Here is a 27,139-nt window from a genome sequence, read left to right as displayed (position 1 = left end):
TCTGTTTTTATACCAGTCATAAATCCTGTCTTCTAATAAACTGTATGTGGGTTGGTTACTAGGAGAAAAAGGGAATGGCTGGAGTCTCATTGCAGGGTACTGCTTTTCAGTTCCCAGTGAACCATAAATACTAGACATCGAGAGTAAGACAGAAGCCTATCAACAATGCCAGATGATTCCTCATAGTTAATAACGCCCAAATAATAAAGTAATAAATAATAAAAGGATACCACTGCCTCACCTGTATACGTGAGCTTGATTCTGCGCATATACCTGCAGGTTACTAAGTATTTCCAGAGGCACTTTTCAAAGAATTGACTGATTCTTGTCTAATAAAACTCACAGCATCATGGTGCACTAGTGAAAGACACTATGCCCATCTCCGAATTAGGAAAAACTTACCTTATTTCCTTGAAATCCCTTTGGGCCTGGATCCCCTGGAGGTCCACCAATGCCCTGCTCCAAGATGAAAACCATGAATTAGTTTATGTCCCAAACTAGAAGACCAACCAAAAACACGCAAGCCATGTCCTAGGGTTCCTGGGCATCCTGGTATCAGTAGCCTGACTGTGAGGCTCTGACCTACTTTGGGATCACATTCAAATGAGAACCTGCACAGCATAAACCCCTTGAATCAAATTAAAAGCTTCTAAAACAATATACACTAAAAACAAATATTTTTTGAATAGGATCTTTGCTTTCGAAGCCTGTGTTTTTCATCTTCTTCCTGTGTTGGATTCCACTTTTTAAAAAGACTTTTGCCTATCAAACAACTTTTAGCTATTTCTAAGCAGATCATCGAAAGCTGTCCCTTTGCAACAAGCCTGCAATGGCAGTCAGCACCTTGCTCTGGCCAATCCAGGTCAAAATGAAGAAGCTGGTTAACTAGATACAGCCTAAGAATTCTGGGGTTAAAAACATAACTTTCAGCCTATCTGGAGAGCTGGGTTTTGTTGGCTTGGTTTTGTCCTTGCTTTGTTTTGCTTTGTCTTGTTTTTGTGGTGCCAAGGATTGAGGCCAGGGCTTCATGCTTGTGTGATAACCGCTGAGCTGTACCTCCAGACCTTCAGGAGAGTTTTTGCAATGCTATAATTATGTTTCATGCTCATCTACATCCATTGTTATCTTAGAAGAGACAAGTCACTTCACTGGAAGAATTGATCTGAATTATTTTCTGGGGTCCACAGTATATAACTAAGTTATAGACTCATTTCATATCTTCAAGAATTAACTACTTAAATTGAAGGGAATAATATAAATATTTAGATAAATAAATTTAGAAAAAATGTACAACTCTTATAACTATATTATAGAATCAATAGCTACTTCCTTCTCATATCTGCCTTTCCCCATATATTTCTATTCCCTTAGCTATTCATCAGTTGAAGTTATCAAGTGTACTGATGAGGTTCCAATTGGTGCCTATCTTCAGAGAGCTGAGTTAATCAAAACATTAGTAAAGTGGTTTCTAAACTTGGTTACAAACTGGAATCATCCAGGAGCTTTTAAAAATTACTGATGCCTGGCTGCAATTTCTAGACACTCTGGTTTAATTAAAGGTGGTTCAAATGGGCCAAGGGGGTTGTTGTTGTTGTTGTTGTTGTTGCTTATTGTTTTACTGTTATTCAAAGCTCACAAGTTGAGTCTAGTTCAAATTTAGATTTTCTATTTGCCTCCTTACCTGAATCCCTCTGGGTCCCTTTGGTCCATATGGCCCTGGAGGTCCCTGTGGAGTAAAATTAATGGTAAGTCTCTCTAATTATCCATCTCCATAAAGCATAGATTTTAGATTAAAAATTTGTTCTGGGTAGCATTCACTTTTTCCTGGTTATTCAGACATCGAAGAGAAGGAATCAAAATGATCCTAATGATCCTAATTAACAAGAGACCCCAGAGTCAAACTTTGCTTCAATAAATAAACTCCAAGAAAATCCAACTTACGATATCAGTATTTAGCCTATGTGTTGATATTTGGTTCAAAGTAAGGGACTTGCTCCACAACGGTCCTTAGGACATTTAATTAAGTATAGAAACTCCTGTAGTTAGTGGAATATTATTTCTTTCCAATGTTGTTCAATCAGTGATAAGTCTGCTTGACAACTGGATTGCTCTTGTCCTTAACTTGGAATTTGACAAAACACTGTTTATATACTCAATGTATAATAATTGAGTATAAAATGTATACTCAATGATCTTCCAAAATATTTCAGTATGCTCCATATCTCAAAATACATTTACGATTTATTTTGTGTTAGTATGATACAGTGCATAGATTACCTTTTCTAAGCTTTCTACCTTTTTTCCCAAGTTATTTGATAAAAATCAGGCCCTACCATAATTTGTTACTCATTCCCTAGTTTGGACATTGAAGTGCTTCTGATGAGTGCTGTTTTAAATAACCTTAGAACTATGTGTGTGTTTACATCTCTGTCCTATTCTGATTCATCACTAAGGATTCTAGAAGATGACTACTAAAGCCGAGGCCACGGAGGGTCTGTCACTCCTTTATCTATCATGTATATAAGGAAAGGAAGAAACTTTATAAATAAAATTTGTTGGCCATGGTCATTACTTGAATACAAAAATATATATTATATATATATATATATATATATATATTAATTGTATGGGATGTAAATCAAGAACAAGTATCATTTGTTGCCTTTCTGTTTGCTAATTTGGTAAAATTATGGAAATGTCTTAATTTCACTTCTCTGATTGCAGGCATATTTGGATATTTTCCTTATTTATGTTTCTTTCTGTCTCTTAATGTTTTCACATATTTTTCTTATAAATTTGTGTGAAAGAATGTTTCATATCAAGGGTGCCATATTTTATGGACCCTATACATACATACATATTCATATTTTTATATATTAACATTGAGATACACTTGAAATGAATCACATCCTATAAATTGGCAGTATTTTTCTTTTTGGCACAGAAAACTATGCCGCATTTTACAACATCTAGCATCTTAGTCAATGAAATATATTAATTATTTGTCAGTCATTTTAATCTCATAATATGTGCCTGCGTATTTGGTTTTCATCTCTTTTCTATTCTGTGGATTCATTCTTCTGTACTTACAAATTTCCGTGTCCTTCTCCCACTTGAATGTACTCATTGTCTCACTTTGATTTACCCAGAAATAATCACCAGGCTGCATACTGCAGCCTGTCTATAACCCTACAGTAGTTTATCAGCTTCCAGGAAAGATCAAGCTATTTAAAGAATTCGATGCAACATGCCAGTTTCGTTATTTTATTTTCTTCCTCAACCTCTGCTTATCGTACCTTGTCACTCCCATCCATCCATATAACACAGACATTTTATATTTCCTTATCTTGATAGCCTTCATAGTCAATAGTTCTTTACTGGAATGACAACTATTTTATTCTATGCCTTTTTGGCATCATTTATAATTATATTTTTGGATACACAGTCTGTGTAGTTTGGATCTATTAAGAATTAAGAAAGATCAAGAAAGTCTTTGGCATGCTAAGTTGAATATGTCTCTAGCTTAAGTTCCTCACCTATATTTATAGTGAACTAGGCTAAACAGTTATAATATTGTTTATTCTCTACTCTAGTTCCGCCACCTGCTTCCTATCATCGCACTAACTTCATGGCGTTTTTAGTCTTCTGTGTGAAGCTGCACCCGATGGCCATTCCATTGCACCCAACACACCTTGCACTGACTTGCTAGCCCTTCTTTCCACCATAATGTTCGGTAGGACTGACCCCAAAGACTGGGATGTCACAAAATGGCCCTAATGGTCTGGGGGGGGGGGGTTAGGGAGAGACTTCATTATCTAAGTTATGTATTCTCTGGTTTCTTATTTCATGTTTTACATGTTTACTTCATGTTTACATGTTTCAGATGTGAAAACTGAACTCCAGCTCTTCTCAAAATTTTTTCTTAAGGAAACTCAGGCCAAAAGGGATGACAGCTGCTAACACTGAAAACCATGCTCCTTACTTTGTCACCTTTCATTCCTGGTTTACCGCATTCTCCTCGTTCACCCTGCAAATAAATACATACACACATAAACAAACAAACAAATAAGCAACACAATGGCAGTCTTCAATACTCCAAGTTTTAGAAAAAGAATCTTAGCATAATTACATAAGGTGAGCACTCCACATCATTTCATCTTCAATACTGAGGGGGGACGTGAAGTTTGAATTTTTTTGTCCATGAGTTATCCTAATTTATTCTAAAGCTATTCAAATCAGTGGTACCACCTAATGATGGCTTGTCATTTTTGACAGAGAAATGGAATTTGAAGGAAAATAACTCATCATCTACCATGTTTCACTCTCTTTGTATAGTGATCTGATTCCAAAAGATGCATCAATGAAATTAGCTTTATAATTCTGTTCTTACAATCAGGAAAAATGTAAGCTCTTTGAGGTATTGTCCTCAGTCATATAGCTTGTATATAATAGGATATATAGTATATATAATCACATAGCAAGTATAGAATAGAACCAGGATCTGAATCCAGCTCTCTTTTAATTGAAAGTCCCTATATTTTTCACAATGCCATGTCCAATCTGAATACTGACCTTGATCAGTTAGTAGCATTAGCATAGAAAACCAATAGAAAGTTCCTAAGACTAGACAGTGTTATATCTGGAGAAGGCAGTCATGGGGAGTTAGCAAGATCCTTCAGAGAAAAAAAGGGTCCACTGTTGAGCATGCTGCCCAGCTTTCATTATTACACTCACTGTATTATCTGCCTGCATGGGACCAGACTAGGCCCTCTGCATACAGGAGACAGTTGTGTAGCTTGGTCTGTTTGAGGGACCCCTGGCAGTGGGATCAGTATTCCTGGTGCACGAGCTGGATTTTTGGAGCCCATTACCTATAGTGGGACACTTTGCATAGCCTTGATGCAGGGGGAGGGGCTTGTACCTGCCTCAACTGAATGTACCAGGCTTTGCTGACTCCCCATGGGAGGCCTTACCTTTTTAGAGGAGGGGATGGGGAGTGGGTTGCTGGGGAAAACTGAGAAGGAGAGTGAGGAGGGGTGAGAGAGGGATCTGTGGTTGGTATGCAAAATGAATAAAAAAAATTCTTAGTAAAGAAAAAATTAAATTAAAAAACTAACATTAAAATTATGCTTCCGAGTTTAGAGTAGTATTTTGCTGATATTACCTGACATTTACTGCTTTAGATAAATGTCAGTTTAACGTTATAGACTGAGCATTTGTGTTTCAAACAAGGTAAGGAAATACCATACACACACATATTTATAGAGAGACAGACAGGAAGAGAGAGAGATATGATGGAATACCACTCCTTTTTCTGACAACACGGATTAACCTAGGACATACATTAAATGAAATAAACCAATGCAAAGACAAACACTCCCATGATCGCCCTTATATGTGGAATCTAAAAAAAAACTAGAAGCAGAGAGAAGAATGGCGGTTATCAGGGACAACACATGGAGGTTTAGTGAGACCGGTCAAAGGACACAAGATTTTAGTTAGATGAGAGCAATCAGTTCAAAAGGTCTATTTAATGATATAGACAAAAGATGTATTGTGTAAGGTGGCTATTGTTACCTAAAGGATGGTCTCTTATAGTTGGGGTACGCAATATATCACCACAGGCTACAGCTAACAATGATATTACTCTTGATCATTAAAAAATAAGTTTTAAGTATTGTCACTGTAAGAAATGATAAGTGTGGTGACAGGCAATTCATTGAGGTCAATGTGAACATTTTACAATGTATACAAATGTAAAGTATAATATTATACAAAACATATAATTTTCACAATTAAAATATTAAGAATAATACTGTTTGTTTGTTTGTTTGTTTGTTTTTACAAGTTTTACAGTTGTGCAAGTGGACTGAGAGCCTCTGAATAGTTACCCATTTTCTCAGACTTTTCAAACTTCTGGTAGTTAGAACTGAAAAGCACCAGGCAATTAGACAGAAAAGACTCAAGTTTCCTCAAAATGTTAACATCTGTTGTTAATAAGACTCTTTAGCACCTAAAAATGATTCCATGTGTATCTTTATTCTGAGCCTCGAAACAATTCTTACTGCTAAAGCAAGGAAACTGGACTGAAGGGATTAGTGGTCTGCTTGCATGCCGACTGAGTCTTACTAGTCCAGAGCCCTTCGACCTCTGCTTCTGCTATATTTGCTGTATTATCTGTGTGCTGCTCTAGCACACGTTACTCACTGAGCCACTGCACAGAGACATGAGAAAACTACACTAGAATGTAATTCACTACATTGCTCCTCTCCGAGGGAAGTCAAACTATGAGAACAAGCAGTTGTAATCCCAGGTCTTAGTGATACAGAATGCTGCATTGTACTAAATACAGCAGAAGCCCTGGACTTAGTAACACAATGGATTCATATTCTTGTGCAAGCTTTATCTCGTTGCATATTATCAACTAACCTGACTGCCACGCTGCGTGACACACACTGAGTAGCACTGCTGTAAGGAAATGGCTTTGTAATCACCAGTCATGAGCACAAAGTTTGTCCCTGAGCCTTTCCATGGTTGCATATCTTCACAACATATATGTGTCAGTATTTACATACATATCCCAGTCATCTGAAGGGAATGCAAGGCTCAGAGACACTACATTGCCATGACTACAAACCTGACCCTGTTAGACTTTCAAGTCCATGTTATTAATCGCCCATAGCTCAACAAGGCACACTGCCATGGGCCATAAGTTACTTTCCATTCCCATAACCCTCGGCATAGGACACTGCCCAGCTCCTGCTTGCGTCTGGGCAGAAGTGGGAAGATGCCGCTCTCACAGGCAGCTGTGCTCTGCTCAAAAGTGATCTATTCTCACCACAGCCTGTGAGGCAAACTGACCCAGGAAAAAGTGAGTTTCCACTGAGAACAAGTTGAACATTTATTCAGAATATAAGTGGAAAAATCGCTCTTGAACTCTCAATTGGAGTGCAATTAATTTCCTAATGTTGGATAGGAACAAAATGACCAAAATATCAAACAGAAAACTACCATAAATACATTCAAAATTCCTTTGGCCAGCATTCACATTCCATTTGTCCCCAGACAGATTTGCTAGCAACAGGGTCCTGAGGAGCAGCATTTGTTTTGTGGGCAAATTTCTATCAATGAAAATATTGTCTCCATTTTATTTGCCTCAGCAAAGGCAGTTCCTTTTTTTTTTTTTTTTTTTTTTTTTTTTTTTTTTTTTTTTTGTGGTGGGCTCGTGAACGCCTGTAGAATGAATGACCACAATCACATAATTCTAGTGAGCAAGTGCTTCAGGGAGCTTTGAGCAGATCTGCCCTGTCTGTCCCAGCCTCGAGTTCCTAATGCTGTCCCTCTTGATTGAGTCTTGAATCTTGGTCTGAGTGTCAAGTGATCTGAGCCACTTTTCTCTGAGAGTTTGTATGTTCCAAGTGAGAAAGGACTCTTCCAGTAAGTCTACAATTCCCCAGGAGGTTAACTGAATCTTCACACACACACACACACACACACACACACACGGTTCATCCATGAGCTTTCCTCAACTGTATATAAGATAACCTTATATTTATTGATTTTTTTTTAATTTCCACAAATACCAATTTTATTAAAATCTTTCTTTTTCCTTTTTATTTTTTTCTCTTTCCTTTTTATAACAACACTTTACATTTATGTACCAGCAAACAGCTTACAATACGTTGTCACACCCATTATCCCATCTGATTATCCACTAACTATGTAAATCACCCAGGCCGGTATTAATTCAGTTCTGTGTAGAGGAAGAAACAGTTACTCTGGTATCTTGAGGTACTCGTGTTTTTCTAGATGCTGAGTTAGAAAACAGAGGCTGTCTTAACCCTCCCTCTTTTGGGCATACCAATGCTGGAACTATACTTACAGGCCTGTGCTTAGATTCTCCCCTGCTATTTGTGGGGCCCAGATCCAAAGAGTACAGGCAGAAGCCCATATGTTATGTTTCTAGACAGCTGCACATTATAAATCCAACACTCAAACTAATGTTCTGACTCCCTAATTGAAAAATGTACTTATAAAAAAATAAAAAGGGCTGGGATGCAGATCAGTTGTCAGGGTGCTTGCCCAGCATGCTTGGAGTTCTGGGTCCCATCCCCAACACCAGATGACCTGGAAGTGTCAGAACACACGTGTAACCCCAGCATAGGAAGGCAAGGAAGGCAGAACAGAAGTTCAAGGTCATCCTCCACTACATAGCAAGTTGAAGGCCAGCCTGGGATAGGTGAGAATCTGGCTTGGAAAAAATCAAACAAAGAACAACACATAGATAGTTTAAATATCCATGTACCCCTAGTCCCAAACTCAAAGCCCTGAATTTCCTATAACCTGCTCCTTCCACAAGAGGAGAAGCTGTAAGTCTTGAAGTTCAATGGGTACAACAGTGCATTCTATATGATTCCCACTCCTGCTAAAGGCAGCCCACACCTTGGTTCCCTCTCAGACTCAGGAAGTACTTGATTGGAAAGAGGTTTGTGTAAGACCTAGCAGGATTCAGCCATTTCACAGGAGCTCCTGGGCTTGTGTCTATCAAATAGAAAGATGGCACAAGATTCACATACTGTAAAAGTGCTGACTTCTTGGGAAATGGGGAGACCAAGAATACCTATAATAGAACCCACTAAAACTGCAAGTCCACTGCCCAGGTCTGTGGCCTATATGCTCTGGTGGATAGAATGGATGATAGGAACATGTTCTGACTTCAACCAGAAAATCTGCGCATACAGAACTCTGGGATAGATGTATCAATAAACCACTGAGCACTCTCAGAGATTTCCATACCCGGTGCAACTTCTTAGTTTCTTTTGATGCATTTTAATTTTCTAGTTTGTAATTTGCAAATAATCATGAAATTATCTACCAAGTTGTACCTTGCTTTTTCCATGTCAAACCTACTCCCTCTGCAAGTTGTTAGCTCACTGAGATCAACAGTCCTGTATTGCTTACCCACGATCAACTCTCTTTCCCCAGGAGATGGTCAGAATCTGGATTCTCTTAGAACATAAGCAACAACACAGCCGCTTCCTCTAAGCATTAGCATTGCTGCATTTGTTTGCATGGAGAAACTTTTTTATCAGACAACCTATGTTGCTTTTTTTTTTGTCAAATCAGTTTCTCTAATGAAAAAATCATGTTTGCAGAGTTGGAGAGATACTGGAATCTTAGGGGTGACTCCACCCTCTACAGCACATATCCCCATCTTACATTTCACTAGTAGTTGACACTAACTGACTTAAGAATGTGCTTGGAAATGAGGAAGGACAATAATAGTACATAAGCATACTATGTTTATGATTTTATTCTAAAATTCTGGTCAACTGATTGTTACCAACTTACCTTGTCACCCTTGTAGCCAGGAATCCCCTAGTTTAAAAGAGAAATCAAAGGGTAAAGGAAGATATTATAAAACAGCATTAGAGGGAGCACCAGACATTTTTCACATAAAAGGTGCAACAAATCTCATCAGCAAGTCTTGAAAGTAAGTCCACATAAGTGCGAGCTACTTTCTGTCACCCCGAGCTTAGAAATATGCGGTTACTAAGGAGAAGAATGAACCTATGTTTCCCTGTTACATTCTATTCTCAGTTCCAGATTTCTGTGTTTCAAATTCATTTTTTTACCCTTTGGCCCAAAACCAAAGGAGAGAATGTACACTGAAAGTCATTGTGAACGTGATGACCAATAACAGTGTTTTCAAACTGTTATATTGACTTTAAAATTATCAAACTATTGCAGCTGAATGTTTGTCAGGGTCAGTTAGAGAGACTGGCTTTGAAATGAGCTGAGACGATGCCCTTTAGAATATTTGTAAGTGTCTGTATCCATCATGGTCCTCCCTTCACATCCAGTCTAAAATATACAACATCAGGGAAATGAATGGTTCCTCTATCAGCCTTAATGAGTCAGTGAGCTTTGAGTTATTGGTTTTTATCTCACGCTAAGTGAGATGCCAGCACCTTGGCTGTCTTCTGAGTCACTCGTGGGAATCCTGAGGAGGCTTTTCCACCATGTCATTCCCATAAGCCCTCTAAGAGACACAATTCTGGGTATTAAATGGGCTGGGAAATTGCCAACTCCAAGAAGCAGCAAGTCCTTTCCATCATTATCCTACAACTATATTTTCAAGGATGAAAATAGAATTGTAAGATGTATTTAACACAAGCTGGAGAAACTGATGGCGTAAATGAGGTAATACTGCAATTACACATGAATCCTACAAAAATTTCATTTCATCTCATGTGTAACATTTCCAAATAGAATTTCAGAGAGGAAATAATACTTCTTTCTAAATTAATGGGTGTTTAGTAATAGAAGCTGAAAGTAGAGTTGGCCAGAGAGAGTGACAGCATAATTTAACCCAGTGTAGAAATATTTGTTCACATAAATTGTTCAATTTCTAAGACGGTGCTTAAAATTAAAGACCATGTTATACTCAGTTAATTTGGTATTTCCTGCAAAAATCATCCACATTTATTATGTCAAGAATAGGTAAGCTTCTGTTCACAGAATTCTTGGAATATCCTCTACTCATTACAATACACAACCATTTAAAATGTTTGTTACTACTTTATGGTGAAAGAGGGAAGAATGGATTTTGGACAGATCCAATAGAGCTCTGCAGACACAAAGGAGTTTTACTTTGTTCACGGTATATTCTTGTTTTCTTCTGAATTCCTGGTCACTTTATCAATTGGTCACCTCTTCAGGGGTTTGTTCGTTTGTTTGCTTTTCCCATTCAAGGCCTATTAATCACTGGCTTTAAAATAACTCCAATTTAAAATATCCAAAATTGCATTACTAGTCTGCCAAGTTTGTTTCTGATTTTCTCATTTCTAGGCATAAAATTTTATGATTTCTAGTACCATCATATCTCAAGTTACAGGGTCAAATTTTTATAATCATCTTAGTTTTCTCTCCTCTTTGTCCCCACCCCAAGCTCCTTTTTCAGTTAATTTTCTTCACTTACAGCCCTTGAGTTCTTCCCCTCACCTCAAGTTCAGGAGTTTCCCATCACCTAGAGAAACCCAGCACTGAGAATCTACAAGACAACTAAGAAGTACTTCCTGAATAGGTAGCAAAAGTTCTGACCAAACTCCTGTCCATGGGATCGAACTTTCTGTCAGATGTTTCCAGGAGGTTAATTAAAAACTCCGAGAGACCAGCATCTTAAAATTCCGGTTCTGATTCTGTGCCTGACTGTTTACAGTGGCCAAGGGGATAGACAAACAGGGGAGACACACCCCAAGCCCTGTTTGTCACTCTGATGCTACCATTTGCTATCCTTACCGCCATAGCTTAGAAGACGTGAAATTAAAAGTGTGTTAACATACCATGATTACTTCCCAAGCAATCTCCAGAAACCAAACAGAACAATCAAGTTATTTTTGTTAAGAGAACTGAATTGGTAAAGGCATAGTTTAGACAATATAATTCTTACACTTTTAACATTCTAGCTTATTTTTTTATCATTACAAAAAAAAAATACCCACAAGCAGTAAGGCGAAGTGCCTTTGTCACTTGAGTCTTTCATAAATAGTTCAGCTGGGTATTGGGCAATGTCACAGGTCCTATCACCACTCTCTTGATGAGAGTATTTTCTCCCCATAGTTCCACTTCTGAGATCATAGCTGTCTGCCTGCCTGCCTGAGCCCCCAAGAGCATAGGTACATAGGAATCAATTTTGCAATTGCTCTGCAGGGTCAAGCCAGTCAGTCACAGAATCCCAGGGTCACTTTTCAGAAAAGCATTCCAGTTTTGCACATACCCCAGGACCTCTTTCTCCAATTTCTCCTTTCTGAGCATCCCCCTGCAATAAACAACAAACACAGTCAAAATTCTTCAGCAAGTGATGGATTGCTCAATAAAATGTGCTCTTCCTAGATAATGGGTAAGCCAATTAGAGAAGAATCTTAAGCTCTGACCATTGACATTTTCACCATGCAATCTAAAAGGAAAATGGCAGTTCAGATAAGGTTTGGCCTTTTGGAGTAAAGCCAGATGGTCGGGGTGCATAACGCAGATAGATTTTCACAACTTCAGCCACATTCCAGTTTACAACATGGTGTTTTTTCTCAAACACAGCATTGTGTTTTTCTGGAACAGGACACTCTGGCTTTTCTCCAAGGGGCTTTGAATATTTTCTAAAATGTTCCTCAAGAGAGATGGCCTGATTTCAGCAAGACTTAAGAAAATCAAGTATGGGGCACAAAACTACAAACCAAACTAATGAAATGTGAATATTGACTTACAGCCTAGTTTTTAATATAATAAAAGAAGGTGTGGTGGCATCAGTTAGGCCCTGGTAGAGTAAGTCAACATGAGATGGTTTTGTAGCGTGGCCCAAGAATGCCACACATTAGTTCTCCTTGGCAAGCAGGCAAGTGCCAAGAATACCCTCATGTATACAATGTCATATGGATTATCTTCTTAATAATATTCTTAGAAATAGGATTAAATTAAAGTGTGAGTGTTTTAATGCCTCTTATGTATTTCCTGTTTTCTCCCCCAAAATGTGTGTGCCAAGTTGTCCTTGCAGCAGAGAGCAAAGGCCTCACACACCAGGACTAGTTACTATTATTTAAAGTTGAGGCTTCCATTATTATGAAGAAAAAAGAGAGAAAGAAATATGTCTTGAAACTCAAAACACCAAAAAAAAAAAAAAACAAGGCTGCATGAACTAGAAAATTGTTTCTTTTTTTAAAAAAAGTAAAAAATCATGTGGGATTCAAACTTTGCAAAAATATAAATAGTTATTATTAAAGAGGACCCTTTGCTTAGTCAATTTCTTTTATTCACTTAATGAAAAATCTCCATTTCCTTCTTTATTAATTTTATGTCCTTTCTTTAAAATGCTTTGCATCATTTGCCTCTTTAATTATTAGACACCTGATAATTCCTTATCAGCTGTGTAAACTTTTCATATACTACAAAAATTGACTCAATTAGTTGAATGTGGTGGCTCATGCCTCTAATCCCAGCACACAGGAGTCTGCGCCTGGGCTATAGAGTGAGTTCCTGGTTAATCAAGAGTGATTTAATTTTTATAGTTCCTATTGCTGTTACAAAAAAAAAAAAAAAAAAAAAAAACTCTATGACCTAAAGCAATTTGGGAAGGGAAGGTTTATTTCAATTCACAACTCTCTGGTCACACTCCATCCCAGAAGGAAGTCAGGGCAGGAATTCAAGGCAGGAACATGGAGGCAGGAACTGAAGCAGAAGCCACGGAGAAAAGCCATTTACTGGCTTGCTCCTCGTAGTTTGCTCAGACTACTTTCTTATATAACTCAGGACCACCTGCCCAGGGGTGGCACCTGCTGTGGGACTGGCCCACCCACTTCAATCATAAATAAAGAAAATGCATTACAGACTTGCCTTTAGGCAATCTGATGGAGGCATTTTTTTTTTCAATAGAGGATTCACATCCCAAATAATTCTAGGTTGTGTCAAGTTGACAGAAACAAAAGAAACCTACCAAGACACTCTCTAAATAAATATACAAGATGTATCAGCTTCAAAGAAAACTGTTTATTCACTTACCGGGTTTCCTTTTGGTCCTCGCTCACCTTTGATACCAGGATTCCCATGGGTACCCTGAAAGTAAATGGAGAAAAGCTTATTTTTATTAAGTACTCTATCAGTTGTCTATGTTTTTGAATAATTTCTGACCAGCTGTATCAAAAACTTTGCAGCTGTAACCAAGCAAGCTGATATTCAACTCTGTTACCCCCTTACTGTATTAGGAACACTGCAAATCTTCCATATGCTCAGAAGAGGATAATGTCTGTCTTCCCAACCGAATTCTTCTTCAGTCACTTCTCATCCATTTTTCCAAACAAAATTAACTCATACAAAGGTTTTTAAGTCTGATTTAATAGACATGGGATGGGTGGTTTCTGGCCTGGGCTACTGTGGACCTCTACTGAGCCAGCTTGCATGCCTGTGATCAAGAGTTTTATTTAGATCTAGGGGACCAGCTCCAGATACAGGAAGAGGGAACTCTTCCATCCTGTACCAAATACCACCAAAAAGCTTCCTTTCCTGAGACCTGGTTTTGAGGGCACTAAATAAACAAGAAATGAATGATTTACTCCTATGAAGCTGTGACAGTACTGTGAAGTACTATGAAGCTGTGATGAGAATTGTCAGTTAGTTCCCAAGAATGAGTTTTCCTGTCCACTGTTCACAGTAATCTCTTAATGTAATAAGTTAAACAACAGCTTTAGAGGAAAAGAAGATTAAATCTTCACTTTAGTGAACTCAGCATCTATTGATTGGCATATTATCATATAATAGATCTAACTTTGTATTTTGTGAGAAATAAATTCCCACACTCCAATGCCTTGGTTGGTAGAGTTACTTGAAAAAACTTTGAAGTCTGGATCCAAGTTTCAGGATAAAATACATCACATTCACTCACACATATGTGTTTTTACCACCACCTTCAAATACAAGCTCCAGGTCACAAATGTGACCATTGTCCATTCACTTTGTAAAACCTATTCTCCAGGTTTCCAAACTCTTAGGACTCTAAGATTGAAAATCACATAGATAAGTGAACGAGCAGTGTGGATGCTTTCTGACACTATTGGTCAGAGATAAATAATTATGGTGAATCCCACCACTGTGTTTCAGTTGCTAAGTGACTGCTTTCATTGAACAGAATGTACCTAATTCCCCAAGCATCCTCTTCCCCATGCGGTGACTGACTTCTTCCCCATGTGGCGACAAGGTGTTGCTGCTGCATCCCTGGTGAGATAGATCATCACCTGAACCACCAATATCTTCTATTAACTCTCTCTATGTTTTTTTTTTCTCATCACTGAGAAATTCTGGCTCCAATTATCAAATAAGAAACGACACTGAAAAGCCCTTTCTGAAAATAGTCTCATCACTGTCTTCATCAACCCCAAGTACAAAAAAGACGTCTACTCACGGGAGGCCCTGGGTCGCCTGGATCTCCCTTCTCACATTCACAGATCTTGTGTTCACACTGAATCAGCAAGAAACACAACATTAATACACAGTGGAATACAGTGTGTGCTAGCATGCCAAATCTTAGTCATTATATAACTAACTGAAACTCTCTTGAAGAAAGTTTCTCTCTCTTTCTACTAAATTATTCAAGGCAAACTCAGGATGGGTAAGAGCCAGCTACTGAAGTATTACTAAGTTTTGTTTTTGTTAAATAAAACAAATGTTCAACCAAATATTTATTAATGCACTTCTAGAAAGAGATTGTTTCAAATAGAAAAATAAGCATTTTTTTTTTTTTTTTTTTTGGTTTTTTTGAGACAGGATTTCTCTGTGTAGCTTTGCACCTTTTCCTGGAACTCACTTGGTAGCCCAGGCTGGCCTCAAACTCACAGAGATCCGCCTGCCTCTGCCTCCCGAGTGCTGGGATTAAAGGCGTGCGCCACCACCGCCCGGCGAAAAATAAGCATTTTCTGTGGAATTTTGGAATTTCTAATCATTCTCTTCTATATAACACATCACAGCTCAGTCATATATAAATATTACTTTCTCCCTACTCAACAAAAGAAAAACATGATTTAAACCATATTTTATCAGTTCCAAGATGCACATTTGTTTTTATTTTAACGTCTCTGAAAACAGAATGAGTTTTATGATAGCTGCCTAGCAGACTCAACCATGACGATGTGTTGTTTTCTCTGCGTGTCTTCAAAAGTTACAGACCACATTTAACAGATGCTGCCATATCACCTGTGCTTTTCATGGTGCAGAGAATCCAGTTCAGGAGTCCTGGGCATGCTCATAACCACCTTTTTTAAAACCTGTGTCCTTTTGTACTATGCCCTTTCCAATAGACAGCTACTAGCTAGCTTGCTTTGCAATGTGCTCTGACTGGTTGCTGTTATCTAGCTCAGTTCTCTTCAAAATAGAGAAGTGAATAAGCTTCAAGTCCAACCAGCAAACAGCAGTAACTGAGCACTAGATTGGTGCTGGCCAATAGCAGGAGTACCTTCCAAATCAGAGGACCCCCGCAACCAGTTAGTGTCTGACCCATGCTTAGAATAAAACAATCATGTCAGAAGACAAATTTTGTCACTTGGTAGCATCAATCTCTAAAACAATCTCTCAAATCCCACTAAATGTTTTCTACTTTTTCTAAATTTTTCTAACCTACAGTTGAAATACAGAGGCATAAAAATAAAATCATGTGGTTTCCTCAAAGTGAAGTAGTTGATTTTAAAAAGTATTACACATTTTCATTTAATCACACCTGATGGGAATCACATTCACTTGCTAATCCAGGTTTTCAGAGTAATTCATAGTAATAAAGCATGTGGTGCCTACCTTGCTTTCAAATAAGACATCCTAGAAGGGGGGGAAAAAGAATGAAACATTAACTCGATTAATAGTTCTGCTTCCATCTTCTTATTAGTCTTAATTATTCTCTATGGGATATGCAATTTCCAAGAAGAATAGCAATTTAGCCTTTTTAACCTTGTAAAAGCAATAAAACCAGCCAGCCAACCACCCAGGGAGTGCCCTCAGCCATGTAATAATAGGAGCCATGAGGGGCACTAACATTCAAAATTACTCTTTATTTCCTAAGAACGTTATCCTACTGTACCCTATACTATAGCTTTTCTTTCTTTGATGAGTTCTATTATTTCTTTTGTTTCTTTGATCAGTTCTAATTATCTCTATAATTTAGCTCTAACCTTAATTGATTGTAATGAGAAACTTCTCACTTTTGCTTACAAAGACTTAAGCAAATACATAATTACATCTTTTCTTGTTCCCAGCTCTGTACATATGTGCATTTATTTTTCTTGGCACTAAAACACTGATTTGGGAATCATCTTTTTATGAAATTATTATTAGGTCTTATAAAATTGGATTAAAACTCAAAAACAGAACATCACAAAGGCTGATGGCATTTTTCAAGATGATCTGAAACATGGGATGCCACAACCTCATTATTGTGATTACCTAGGAGAAAAGATTTTTCACTCAAACTTTTAAGAGACCTGAATATATATTTTATTTATAAAAGCCCAAATGTAAGGAAAAGAGGTGTATCCTTTACATCTTAGCAGTATTAAAAATAATATTTTGTGAAACATTTGAATAGTTCATAACAATATGCATTGTTCATATAAAAGAAAACTACATTTATAACTTCCTATGTAGAAGGAATTAAATGATAAAAAACAATATATGTGCCATGACAAAAAGTATTATTATAAATATGATTCTATGTAGAAATAACAATGCATGTTTCTCAGCATAACAATCCCGACTGTCCTGGAACTCACTTTGTAGACCAGGCTGACCTCGAACTCGCAGGGATCCATCTCCCTCTGTTTCCCAAGTGCTGGGATTAAGGATGTGCACCACCACCACCGCCTGGCTCATTTTGCGGCCTTTTTTTTTTTTTTTCTTTATTTGAAAGTGTCTTACTATGTAGCCCAAGCTGGCTAGAACTCCTTGTGAGGTCCAGAGTGATCTCAGAGTCATGACAATCCTTCCTTAACAACCCAAGAGCTGGGATTACAGTCATGAGCCATCACACTTGGCTCCTTACCTTACTGGTTTTTAAATTCATGCTTTTAGCATAGTTGTGCCTTTTTTCAGCTCTCCCTTTGAAAACTCAATTTTGCTTCACTGTATTTCTCCTTAGCACCCTAACAACATAACTATTTTTGTAGTTGATTTGTTTTCACATTCTCTGGAATTTATATTTTTATAGAAACAGAAATGAACCCGACACTCATAATAGATAAGATTGTTTCAAACAAAGAACAAAGCTTCATCCCTAAGGGCACTTACAATCAGAAACCTCTGACTGAGGACAACACACAGAAAGCAGCGTAGGAAGTCTTAAGCAGGAGAGTGGGGGAGGAACAGTTTCTCGGAATAGGTCGGGCTTCTGGATGAGTCTGAAGGAAGGAATGCAATGGACCAACTAACACTCCAATGGTATGCTGCTCTAATCGTCAAAGTTTGTGGGGGAAAGAGTCATGGAGACTAGTGTGGGCAATAAGACAAGGGCAACAGTGAGGACAGATAGTCAAAGGGTCCAGTGGACAGAGCCGGCTGCACTGGGAAGTGGGTTTCCATCCTTGGTGAAGAGGTTGGCTTTGAGAATGACCGGGGAAGTACACACGGTCACAGCTGGGGTGAAGGGCATCTTTAAAGGCGTCTACAGATTTCAGTTTGAGTTATGGCTTGTAAGTTCTGTTGAAACTCGAGTTTCAATGACAAGAATAAATAGAGAAATGTCCTCACCAAAATAAAAGAAGTACATTCTGTCAATGAGTTCAGATTTGAATAATGGGATAGTGGTCAAAATAGAAGGCTGGAAGGGAAGGGCCAATCGAGTACAAGGCCAATGCTATAAAGGGTGATGGAGGAAATGTGAAGAATTGACAAAGTTATTAATATCATAAAAAATGGGATGGGAGCAAAGGCCAGCAAATTCTGCAACAACAAAAGCCTTTGAAATTTAACTTAGGACCAAAATTGCTACTATAAACTCTGAAACAGACAGAAATGAACCTCTAGTTAAATTAGTCAATATGTGGTAAAAGAGAGAGAGACAGAGACAGAGACAGAGAGACAGAGACAGAGGCAGATCACAAAGAAATTTGAGTAGGCATTTTTATGTGATGGTAATTTCTGCATTCTAATAGTGTTGGTGATTGTATGAATATGTGTACTTTTCAAAATTGATGGAATTGTGCATTTAAGAAATGCATTTTTTGTTCTTAAATTATGACTAAATTGTTTTAAAAACCTAACCACATAAGAATTTCAAAATAAAAAGTGAAAATGTCAACTAATGGTATAATAATCATATATTAAATGAGGAATTCACCAATGATGTGGTGAAAAATCAGGTCCTGCTTTATAGATAGGGGCGATGTAAACACTGAATGTTGGTGTGTCCTTCTTTCCAAAGCCGAATAACAATTCTGGACCTGGGAAACATTCGGGAAGCAGTATCCCTTTGTCAGGAGAGGTTTATTCACAGAACTAACATCTGAACAAACAAGCTGAAGTCACAGGATGCTGAGGAAGCAGAGTCTCGATGGTCATTTTCTGTTTTCCCCAGAAACAAACAGTCCTAGCTCCAGTCCGCTGCCAATAGTTCTTGTCCGTGGTTGGGCAGGAATCTCAGCAAGGGTGTGTTTAGAGGGGGTCGCAACATCCCGAGTCCGAACATCTGGCCAAACAAGGAGCTGCCTGCTCGGTACCTTCTGGAGTCAGCCCTTCTCACACCACAGATGAAGAGAGGGAAGCAACAACAGGCCACTAAATGTCCACCTTCCCAGGATTCTACTCCATACGAAACATCTTGCATTCAGCTGAGTGGTGAGGACTCCTCGAACCACCGGCACAGGCAGGCCTAAGTATTGTTCTCATTCCCTCTCCTGTGGAGTATCTGCTCCCAGCCAGACTCATCTGGGAACCATGGGTCATAGTCTCTGACTCCAGTCTAGATGGGCTCAATCCACGGAGACAAAAGGCAAGAAACAATAGTGACTGTAGGAGAGTCATGTTGCTAGTTTGGAAGACAGTTCTGATTGAGCAAATTTTCAAAATTCATTGTGATTTCCTTTTTAAATATGCGTTTTCAGGGCTAAACATACATACTCTACTGTCTTGGTATACCTTAAATTTCCATTCAGCTCTTTTGCAATAAAATAGGGTGATTGCAGTGGATATCGCTCTGTATGCTGTAAATATGTTGCTCTGATGGGTTGATAAATAAAACACTGATTGGCCAGTAGCCAGTAGCCAGGCAGGAAGTATAGGTGGGATAAGCAGACAAGGACAATTCGGAGAAGAGGAAGGCTGAGTCAGGAGAAACCAGTGAGCTGCCCAAGGAGCAACATGTAATGGGACGCAGGTAAAGCCACAGAACATGTGGTGATACATAGATTAATAGTTATGGGCTAATTTAAGGTATAGAGCTAGCTAGTAAAAGCTTGAGCCATTGCCATGTAATTATAATTAATATAAGCCTCTGTGTGTTTACTTGGGGGACACAGGTGAGAGAGAGTTGTCCTGACAGCTGGCAGGCCAGGACACAGGAAATCTTCCAATTACAGGTGATAATAATCATCTTACATTGTGATTAATGTACAACGTAAGACTGTGATAGAATAAAGAAAAATAAACCATAGAGGGGATAGCGAGATTGTTTAATAGTTAAAGCACTTGTTCTTGCGGAGGACCCAGGTTTGGTTCCTGGTTCACAACCACCTGTAATTCCAGTTTCAGAGGATCCATTGCTCTCTTCTGACCTTCAAGGACATGTGCACATATACATACATGCAGGAAGAACACATATACATGTGGAATAAATTTCACAGAGATTATATAAAACAGGAGTGCTTGGTGGAGCGCCAGATACATGGAAAGCTGGACAGCACCCCACACATGACATTAATCGCTAGGAAAAACGAGTTTCATGTGTTGGCTTTCAATTGATATTAAAAGTTAAATCTTAGCCTGGCAGTGGTGGCGCACGCCTTTAATCCCAGCACTCGGGAGGCAGAGGCAGGTGGATCTCTGTGAATTCAAGGCCAGCCTGGGCTACAGAGTAAGTTCCAGGAAAGGTGCAAAGCTACACAGCGAAACCCTGTCTCAAAAAAAAGTTAAATCTTGAGAAAGGGTGAGGAGAGGACAAATGGATCAAAAAAATAAAAAATCTTTGGAATAAGTTTGCATTTTCTTTGCAACATTTAGAAAATATTCATGAGAAATGATCAGTGCCTAAAGGACACCTCTGCCTTGCTGCCATCTCAAGAAAAGTTAAGCTTTTGAAATTCAATACATAATCACACCCTTCTACCCTTTCCTTTTCCGTTCTCCAATACTTCCTATATACTCCCCACCTCATCTCAGCTTTACTCTCTCACAGACTTCTTTACGTGTTGTTGTTGTTGTTGTTGTGTATGTGTGTATGCTCTTACTACATAAATGCAATCTGCTTAGGAAAAACTTTTAATTAGTATTTTTTAGAAAATCAGTATTAAACACTTAACAAATCAACTAACTTCTATCTGAGAGTTTTCTCTTTGATAAATGTAAAAAGAGATTTCATTTTGATTGTTTTGCCTAGTTTCCCAAAACAGCAAGGGAAAGCTCTTACACATAGATGGGTAGTCAATACAGAAAGGCACTTCCATTGCTAAGGACACAAAGAGAAGGATTCCCTGGTCTCATGGGAAAATCATTGATTGACTACGGGTGATTTGAAAGTGGATTGTGTGATGGTTAATGTTGACTGTCAACTTGACAGGACCTAGAATTGCCTAGGAGACAAACCTCTGGGCTTGTCTATGAAGGAGTTTCTAGACTGGGTTGACTAAAGCAGGAAGACCTACCCTAACAGTGGACAGCAGCATTCCATGGACTGGAGTCCTGGCCTGAATATAAGAGACCCTGAGCTAACGGATGCATTCATCTCTTTATGTTTTGTGATTATGGATACTATATGACCAGGTGCCTTATGCTTCTGCCACCAGGCTTTCACACCATGACAGGATACCCCCTCAATTTGTGAGCCAAAATAATTTCTTCCTTCCCTACATTGCTTTTTCAGGCAATAGGAAAAGTAATATAGACAGGCTTGTAACAAATAAGAAATAAAAAGAAAAAATTTAAATATGTTTAAGTAGTAAACATGGAAATAGATAAGGCAGTCAAAGGTGATTCTGCAAGTGGGAAATGAGAAAGTACAAAGTTAAAACAAATAAGGCAGACCACAAATTGATATCAAAATGAGTATGAGTCAACAATGTACATGATCTTAGATGAATGAACAGGAGAGTATGGTATATGCTTTAAAAGTAATCTTTCTAAAGCCTCAGCCTGTGACAAACTTGACACATTCCCAGTAAATTGTCAAGGTAGTGGAAAGAGGCTCCAGAAAGTTTCAGGTTCTGTGCCCAATGAGAATCCTACTTTGTCAACATTTCTTATCTACTCTTAATAGCTTAAGTCTAACATATCAAAATACATGAGACATCTATGCTGAACCCTCTAGGTACCTACCAGGCGTTCCTGGATTTTGTCTACAAGGGTTGGCTCACTCAGTAGGAGAACAGGTTCACTGGATGAATCCCCAGATATCAGCCGAAGTTTGGCTTCATTGACCACAGTGGAAAGTCCCACCGTGATAAAAGATACTCCTGAAATTCTAGCATCTTCAGAAATACTTTGGACATCTGGACTCTTGGGGTGATCGATGCCATCAGTCATCAGCAAAGCCACTTTCACACCGTCTTTACGCCCTTCTCTCTTAAGTAGCCTTGTGGCATTGGAGATGGCATAATAAGAGAAGGTACCTTGCCCAATTAAATTCAGTGACTTGACTCGCTGCTTAAATGTCCGTAGATCCTTCCAAGAAGAAAAGGATGGGTCAATCTGGACAGAGCTGCTAAACTGAAGGGCTGCCAGCTTGATGTCATATTTCAGTGAACGCCCAGGAGTCAACTGGAAAATCTTCTCACTCAAGCTGTCCACAAAATCTTTCTGATTATCAAAGAGGACAATTTTAGAGCTTTCAGAGCTATCCAAGATAAAGACAATATCTATGAAGCAAATGGAGTCTGAAAGAGAACACAAAGGGTGTGTAACATAATTGTCCCCCCTCAACATGCAATATCACATAATTAGAACCCCCAAGGTGATATGCTGTTTGTTTTGTTTCTAAAAGAGTAGTAACTATGAGAGACACTTTGAAGGATGACAGATTGCCTTCAAGGTCATATTAGGACCTTGAAATCAAATTAGAAAATGTCTACACTCATCGTAGGAATAACAACAGAAAAACAAAGTTAATTTGAAAATAGAGTTGAATGTGAATCTTAGATCAGTTTCTTAATAGCTAATTTGCTTATGGCCTTGAATGTGCCATTTAAGCTCTCTGTACCTGTTTACCTATAATGTGAAAGTGACTGTCTCTGTCCTTCCTATTTTACAAGCAGAGTTCAAATAAAATAATATATGCACAGTGCTCTAAAATCTCTGAGGTGATCTAAATATATAGGGCTTATTACTACCATGATATAACTTTATGAAGTAGAATATCACATATATACGTACATATGAGTTTCTACTTATATCAAACACTGTTTTAAAATTTTATATTAGTGCTTTCACAGGCTCAAACTAAAACTTTTTTAAACACTCTATTTTTTACCCCGGAAGTCATTTTTCCTGGCCAGTGTGTTTGGCTTTGGTCCTTTCTTTCTTTGTGCACGCACTGCTTGAGTCATAAACGCTGGTAAAAGCAGGAGACAGAAGGCAGCATCTCTTTTTCTCATGATGGGAGATGGTGAAAATTCATATGCCTGGTAACACCTTGAAATGGAAAATCCAGTTATAAATACTTCCACAAAAGGTAACTTTACCATTTTTTCTTTTATTGAAAATAGATTTTTTTCTCATATCCTGATTATGGTTTCTCCTCTCTCTACCCTTTCCAGTTCCTCTGCATCTCCCCTCCCATTCAGATTGATCCCCTTCCCATCTCTCATTAGAAAACAAGCAGACTTCTAAAGGACTATGATATGATATGATATGATATGATATGATATGATGTGATAGGATATGATAAAACAAAAACTAACACATTGGAATTTGACAAATCAACAAAGAAACAGACAGAAGAGTCCAAGAGAAAGCACAGGAAACAGAGACCTACTCATTCACACACTCAGGAATTCCATAAAAACAATAAACTGAAAGCCATAATAGAAAGGGGGGAGAATAAATAAATAAACAAATTCGAGCTTGTAGAGTTAAAAATTGGCATATGGGTCAACAACATGGTTCAGTGGGTTAAGGCACTTGCCACCAAGAAAGATGACCTGAGTTTATCTCCAGGACCCATGTAGTGTAAGGAGAGAACTAACCTCAACATGGTGTCCTCTGCTGACACACACACACACACACACACACACACACACACACCTTTACATTTCAAATAAAATAATCACACTGAGACTTTCAAAGTTTCTAACCTAAGCAAGTCATGATACCATGACCAAACATGTCTTAGTAAATATTCACTTATATTCAATAGCTATGTTTAAGCAGCACTAATTTCTCATTATGGAGAGCAGGAAGTAAGGAGGGCCATTTGTCAATGTCTCAGTCCCACACTATTTGGGAACTATGGTTCCATCCCAGTACCTGCTTTACCATTTGCAGAGTTCTCAGAGTGAATTCAGAATGCTTGCTCCATTCATTTTCATTATAACCGATTCTTAGCAAGTGCGCGTCTTCCTTGGACCATACAAAACCACTACCTTTTCAGTGTCACTATTATTCATACAACATCAATGAGTTCAAAACTCAAGTCAGAATTGAATTATTCCTCAGCTTCCCATAACTCCTTTCTCTTTTCTACTCTTGCTTGGGAAAGTTTGTCTTCATCAGGTTCAAAGTAGAACTGCATATCTAATGAATCGAAAGAATGTGAGAACAAAAGGCAATAGATTTGCTTAAAAGCAGCTTCCAAACAGTAAATGGGAAAAGACTTGAAGTAAGGAGTCCGACTCTTCAAACAACCCAGTGAAACTATTTTTCTAGGTAGATAAACAATAAAAATTCTAAATCTATATCAAAATTCTCAGTCATCTGTGTCAGTCTAATATGCCCAGCTGTACACAATGTGATGTTTAAATCCCCAGAATTCCCTGACAAAAGAAGACTGATATGTATGTTGCTAGCTCAGGATGCCCAAGGCTATGGGAACAAAAAGTTTATTTAGAACAAACAATCTGCATGGTTTTGAGTGCTTGCCTCGTCTGGCTCTATTAACTCCAGGAGGCCTGGAAAAGGAACCACAGCTTCCTCCTTTGGCACCTTGCCTCCAGAGAATGTGAACTGGAAATTCATGACCATGATTTTCCAGATGCTCAGTAGAGGGTGGAAATACATGCAAAGGCGGTGATGAGTCGGAGACTGACTTCTTTCATACATGCCAGATGGATAAACCAACCCACAAAGAAGCAAGACTGTTAGGTCGGCGACAAAGCAATGGCTGGCTTCAGGGCACTAGTCTCTTCTTCAAATAGCATGCAGCAGGACGTTTACTAAGAGAACACTGCTTCTGTATGAACAAGCACCTGGGCTGGCCCATGTACCAAGTATACTTGGCTACATGTCAACCAAGCTTCAGACCAGGTATGACAAGGGGAAAGAAATCATGAGTGCTACACAGGTGTTTTCTCTTTGCTTGAATCCATACCATGAGGAACATCTCAGAAGTTCTGGGAGGGAGACACTGAGAGGATGAGAGCACTTTGGAACCATTGGCTTCCAATAATGACTTATCCTCCCTTGAAACGAAGCACTCGAACATGTAGTTTTCTTGGCTTAGCGTTCTGAATTTATAGCTAAGCCCTCACGTGTGTGACAGTCACTGACACAACTCAGTCCCTGCAACAGTCATAACACCTTTTGTTATGACTTCTCCTGAGGGCTCTTTGCTAGCCACCTGAAGCAAAGCTTTTTGCTTCCCTGGGTTCTCTTCTGCCTTTCTAGTTTTCTTTCTCTAGCTTTTCCAGTCTATCACCTTCCTGAACTCTTTGACTTTATTGGCTTGGCATTTTGAGGGCCCACCCGCTTCTAATCACCTTCAGTGTGTTCTATTGCTCTCATGTCTAATAGTTCTTATCTTTTAGAAAGATGTACAAATGCATGGAAAGGATGGAAAATGAGTTAGTTAAATGAAAGCAATATAAACCTCTGTTAATATAGGCTAAATGTTATAAATGCAGATCTTTTAGCAAATACTGCATTTTGAAATTTTGCCTAAAATTTATTTCAGGTGAATATTAGGGTCAATGTATTCAAGAGACTTTATATTTTATAATTCTTCAGAAGCAAAATAATTTTTTTCTGTAAATTTTATGAATTTTGCTCAGTTTTTGCATTTTACTGTTTTCTATATGAAGATAAGATGATTGGATATTCTTTATTCAAATTTTTAAACTAGTCAAATGTTAAAAATATTCTATAATTAATCCTCAATTGTAGGAATTCATTTCAAATCTTTAAAAAGTTTCCCAAAGATATTAACATTATTGTAGTACAGTTTAGTAGCCTGTAAATTTAGAATAAAATTTGTAAAAAAAAAATTCAATACCTTAATAACTTGTCTTAGTTTAGTTTAGCAATTATTCATGTTTATCTAACAGTTGGTTGCAAGTAACAGCAGAGGGCAAGTTTTCAATAAGCTCCCTTCACATGGCCAGAACATCGGCCATTTATCCTTGCAGGGTTCCTGGATGGTCCTGAGTTAAAGAATGAAAAGCAAGCAGCTGTGTCTTACCTTAGGCAGTCTGTCAAGCAGGAAAGAGAGACCAGTGCAGTAGATGCCCAGAGCAAGGACGTTATTAGGGATGCAGTTAGCTACTTGATACTCTTCTGTTCTCTGGGAAATAATTGTCTTTGCTTTTGAATTTTCTGCAATCTCTTATTCTTGTTTACTAGAGTGGTTAGGCATTTGGCCAAGGTGCAAGATCTGGGTGGGATCAGTAAGCAACTTAAAGGAACAGTGTCCCTTCAGAATAAGTCTGTGTTTTCCAGACTACTGTTCTGAAAAAGAAAAAAACCTGAGAAAATTTTCTACCCTTCAGACATTGATTGGTAACCTGCCTTTGTTTCTCACACTATATCCTCCTTTTGATTTCTGTTTTTCTCTTTGCCTGGGCTTTGCTCTCTGAGACACTGGTTAGAATAGCACTGTGAGGCATATACATGATATCAGACTCCGATTCAAAATTGTTTTTTGAAGAAAATGAGATTAATAATTCTCAAAGTTGAATGATGAGCATGTAGCAACTCATTATTCCAGTCTTTCTACTTCTGATTCTTGGAAATTCTTTGTAATAGAAAGTTTAAGTAATATATAGTCTTAGTTGAGTTCTAGGTCTGCCCCTAACTTCTATGAGGGCCTTGCTCTCCCATCTAGAAAGCAAGGCAGAGAGTCATCTGTCAAGATGTTTTTCTAACTATAACTGTAACTTGGGGGAAACCTGAATAAGTCCTCCAGCTCTGCTTGCTTTTAGCTGAGTTTAAATCACCTCCGCTAACTTTGGAGGTGACAGAGCTGAACAATGTGATATTTATT

The 27,139-nt window shown here is 38.3% G+C and overlaps 1 protein-coding gene across 1 annotated transcript in view; it reads right to left on the bottom strand.

The window, feature by feature from the left end:
* Positions 1 to 26,470, bottom strand: part of Col28a1 (collagen type XXVIII alpha 1 chain) — a 164,140-nt gene extending 137,670 nt beyond the window's left edge. Inside the window, exons 1-11 of the mRNA XM_028869847.2 lie at positions 26,339 to 26,470; positions 23,198 to 23,358; positions 22,048 to 22,604; positions 16,330 to 16,350; positions 14,948 to 15,004; positions 13,552 to 13,605; positions 11,780 to 11,821; positions 9,352 to 9,378; positions 3,983 to 4,027; positions 1,682 to 1,726; positions 403 to 456 (exon numbers count right to left, since the gene is read on the bottom strand). Coding sequence (XP_028725680.1) covers positions 403 to 456; positions 1,682 to 1,726; positions 3,983 to 4,027; positions 9,352 to 9,378; positions 11,780 to 11,821; positions 13,552 to 13,605; positions 14,948 to 15,004; positions 16,330 to 16,350; positions 22,048 to 22,604; positions 23,198 to 23,321 — 1,026 coding nt within the window. The 5' untranslated portion in view covers positions 23,322 to 23,358; positions 26,339 to 26,470. The remainder of the gene's footprint in view (positions 1 to 402; positions 457 to 1,681; positions 1,727 to 3,982; positions 4,028 to 9,351; positions 9,379 to 11,779; positions 11,822 to 13,551; positions 13,606 to 14,947; positions 15,005 to 16,329; positions 16,351 to 22,047; positions 22,605 to 23,197; positions 23,359 to 26,338) is intronic.
* Positions 26,471 to 27,139: the final 669 nt, after the last annotated feature.

Source organism: Peromyscus leucopus, chromosome 3, assembly GCF_004664715.2.
Source record: "Peromyscus leucopus breed LL Stock chromosome 3, UCI_PerLeu_2.1, whole genome shotgun sequence".
In the NCBI taxonomy this organism is placed as follows: domain Eukaryota; kingdom Metazoa; phylum Chordata; class Mammalia; order Rodentia; family Cricetidae; genus Peromyscus; species Peromyscus leucopus.
This window is presented reverse-complemented; position numbering and strand designations above follow the sequence as displayed.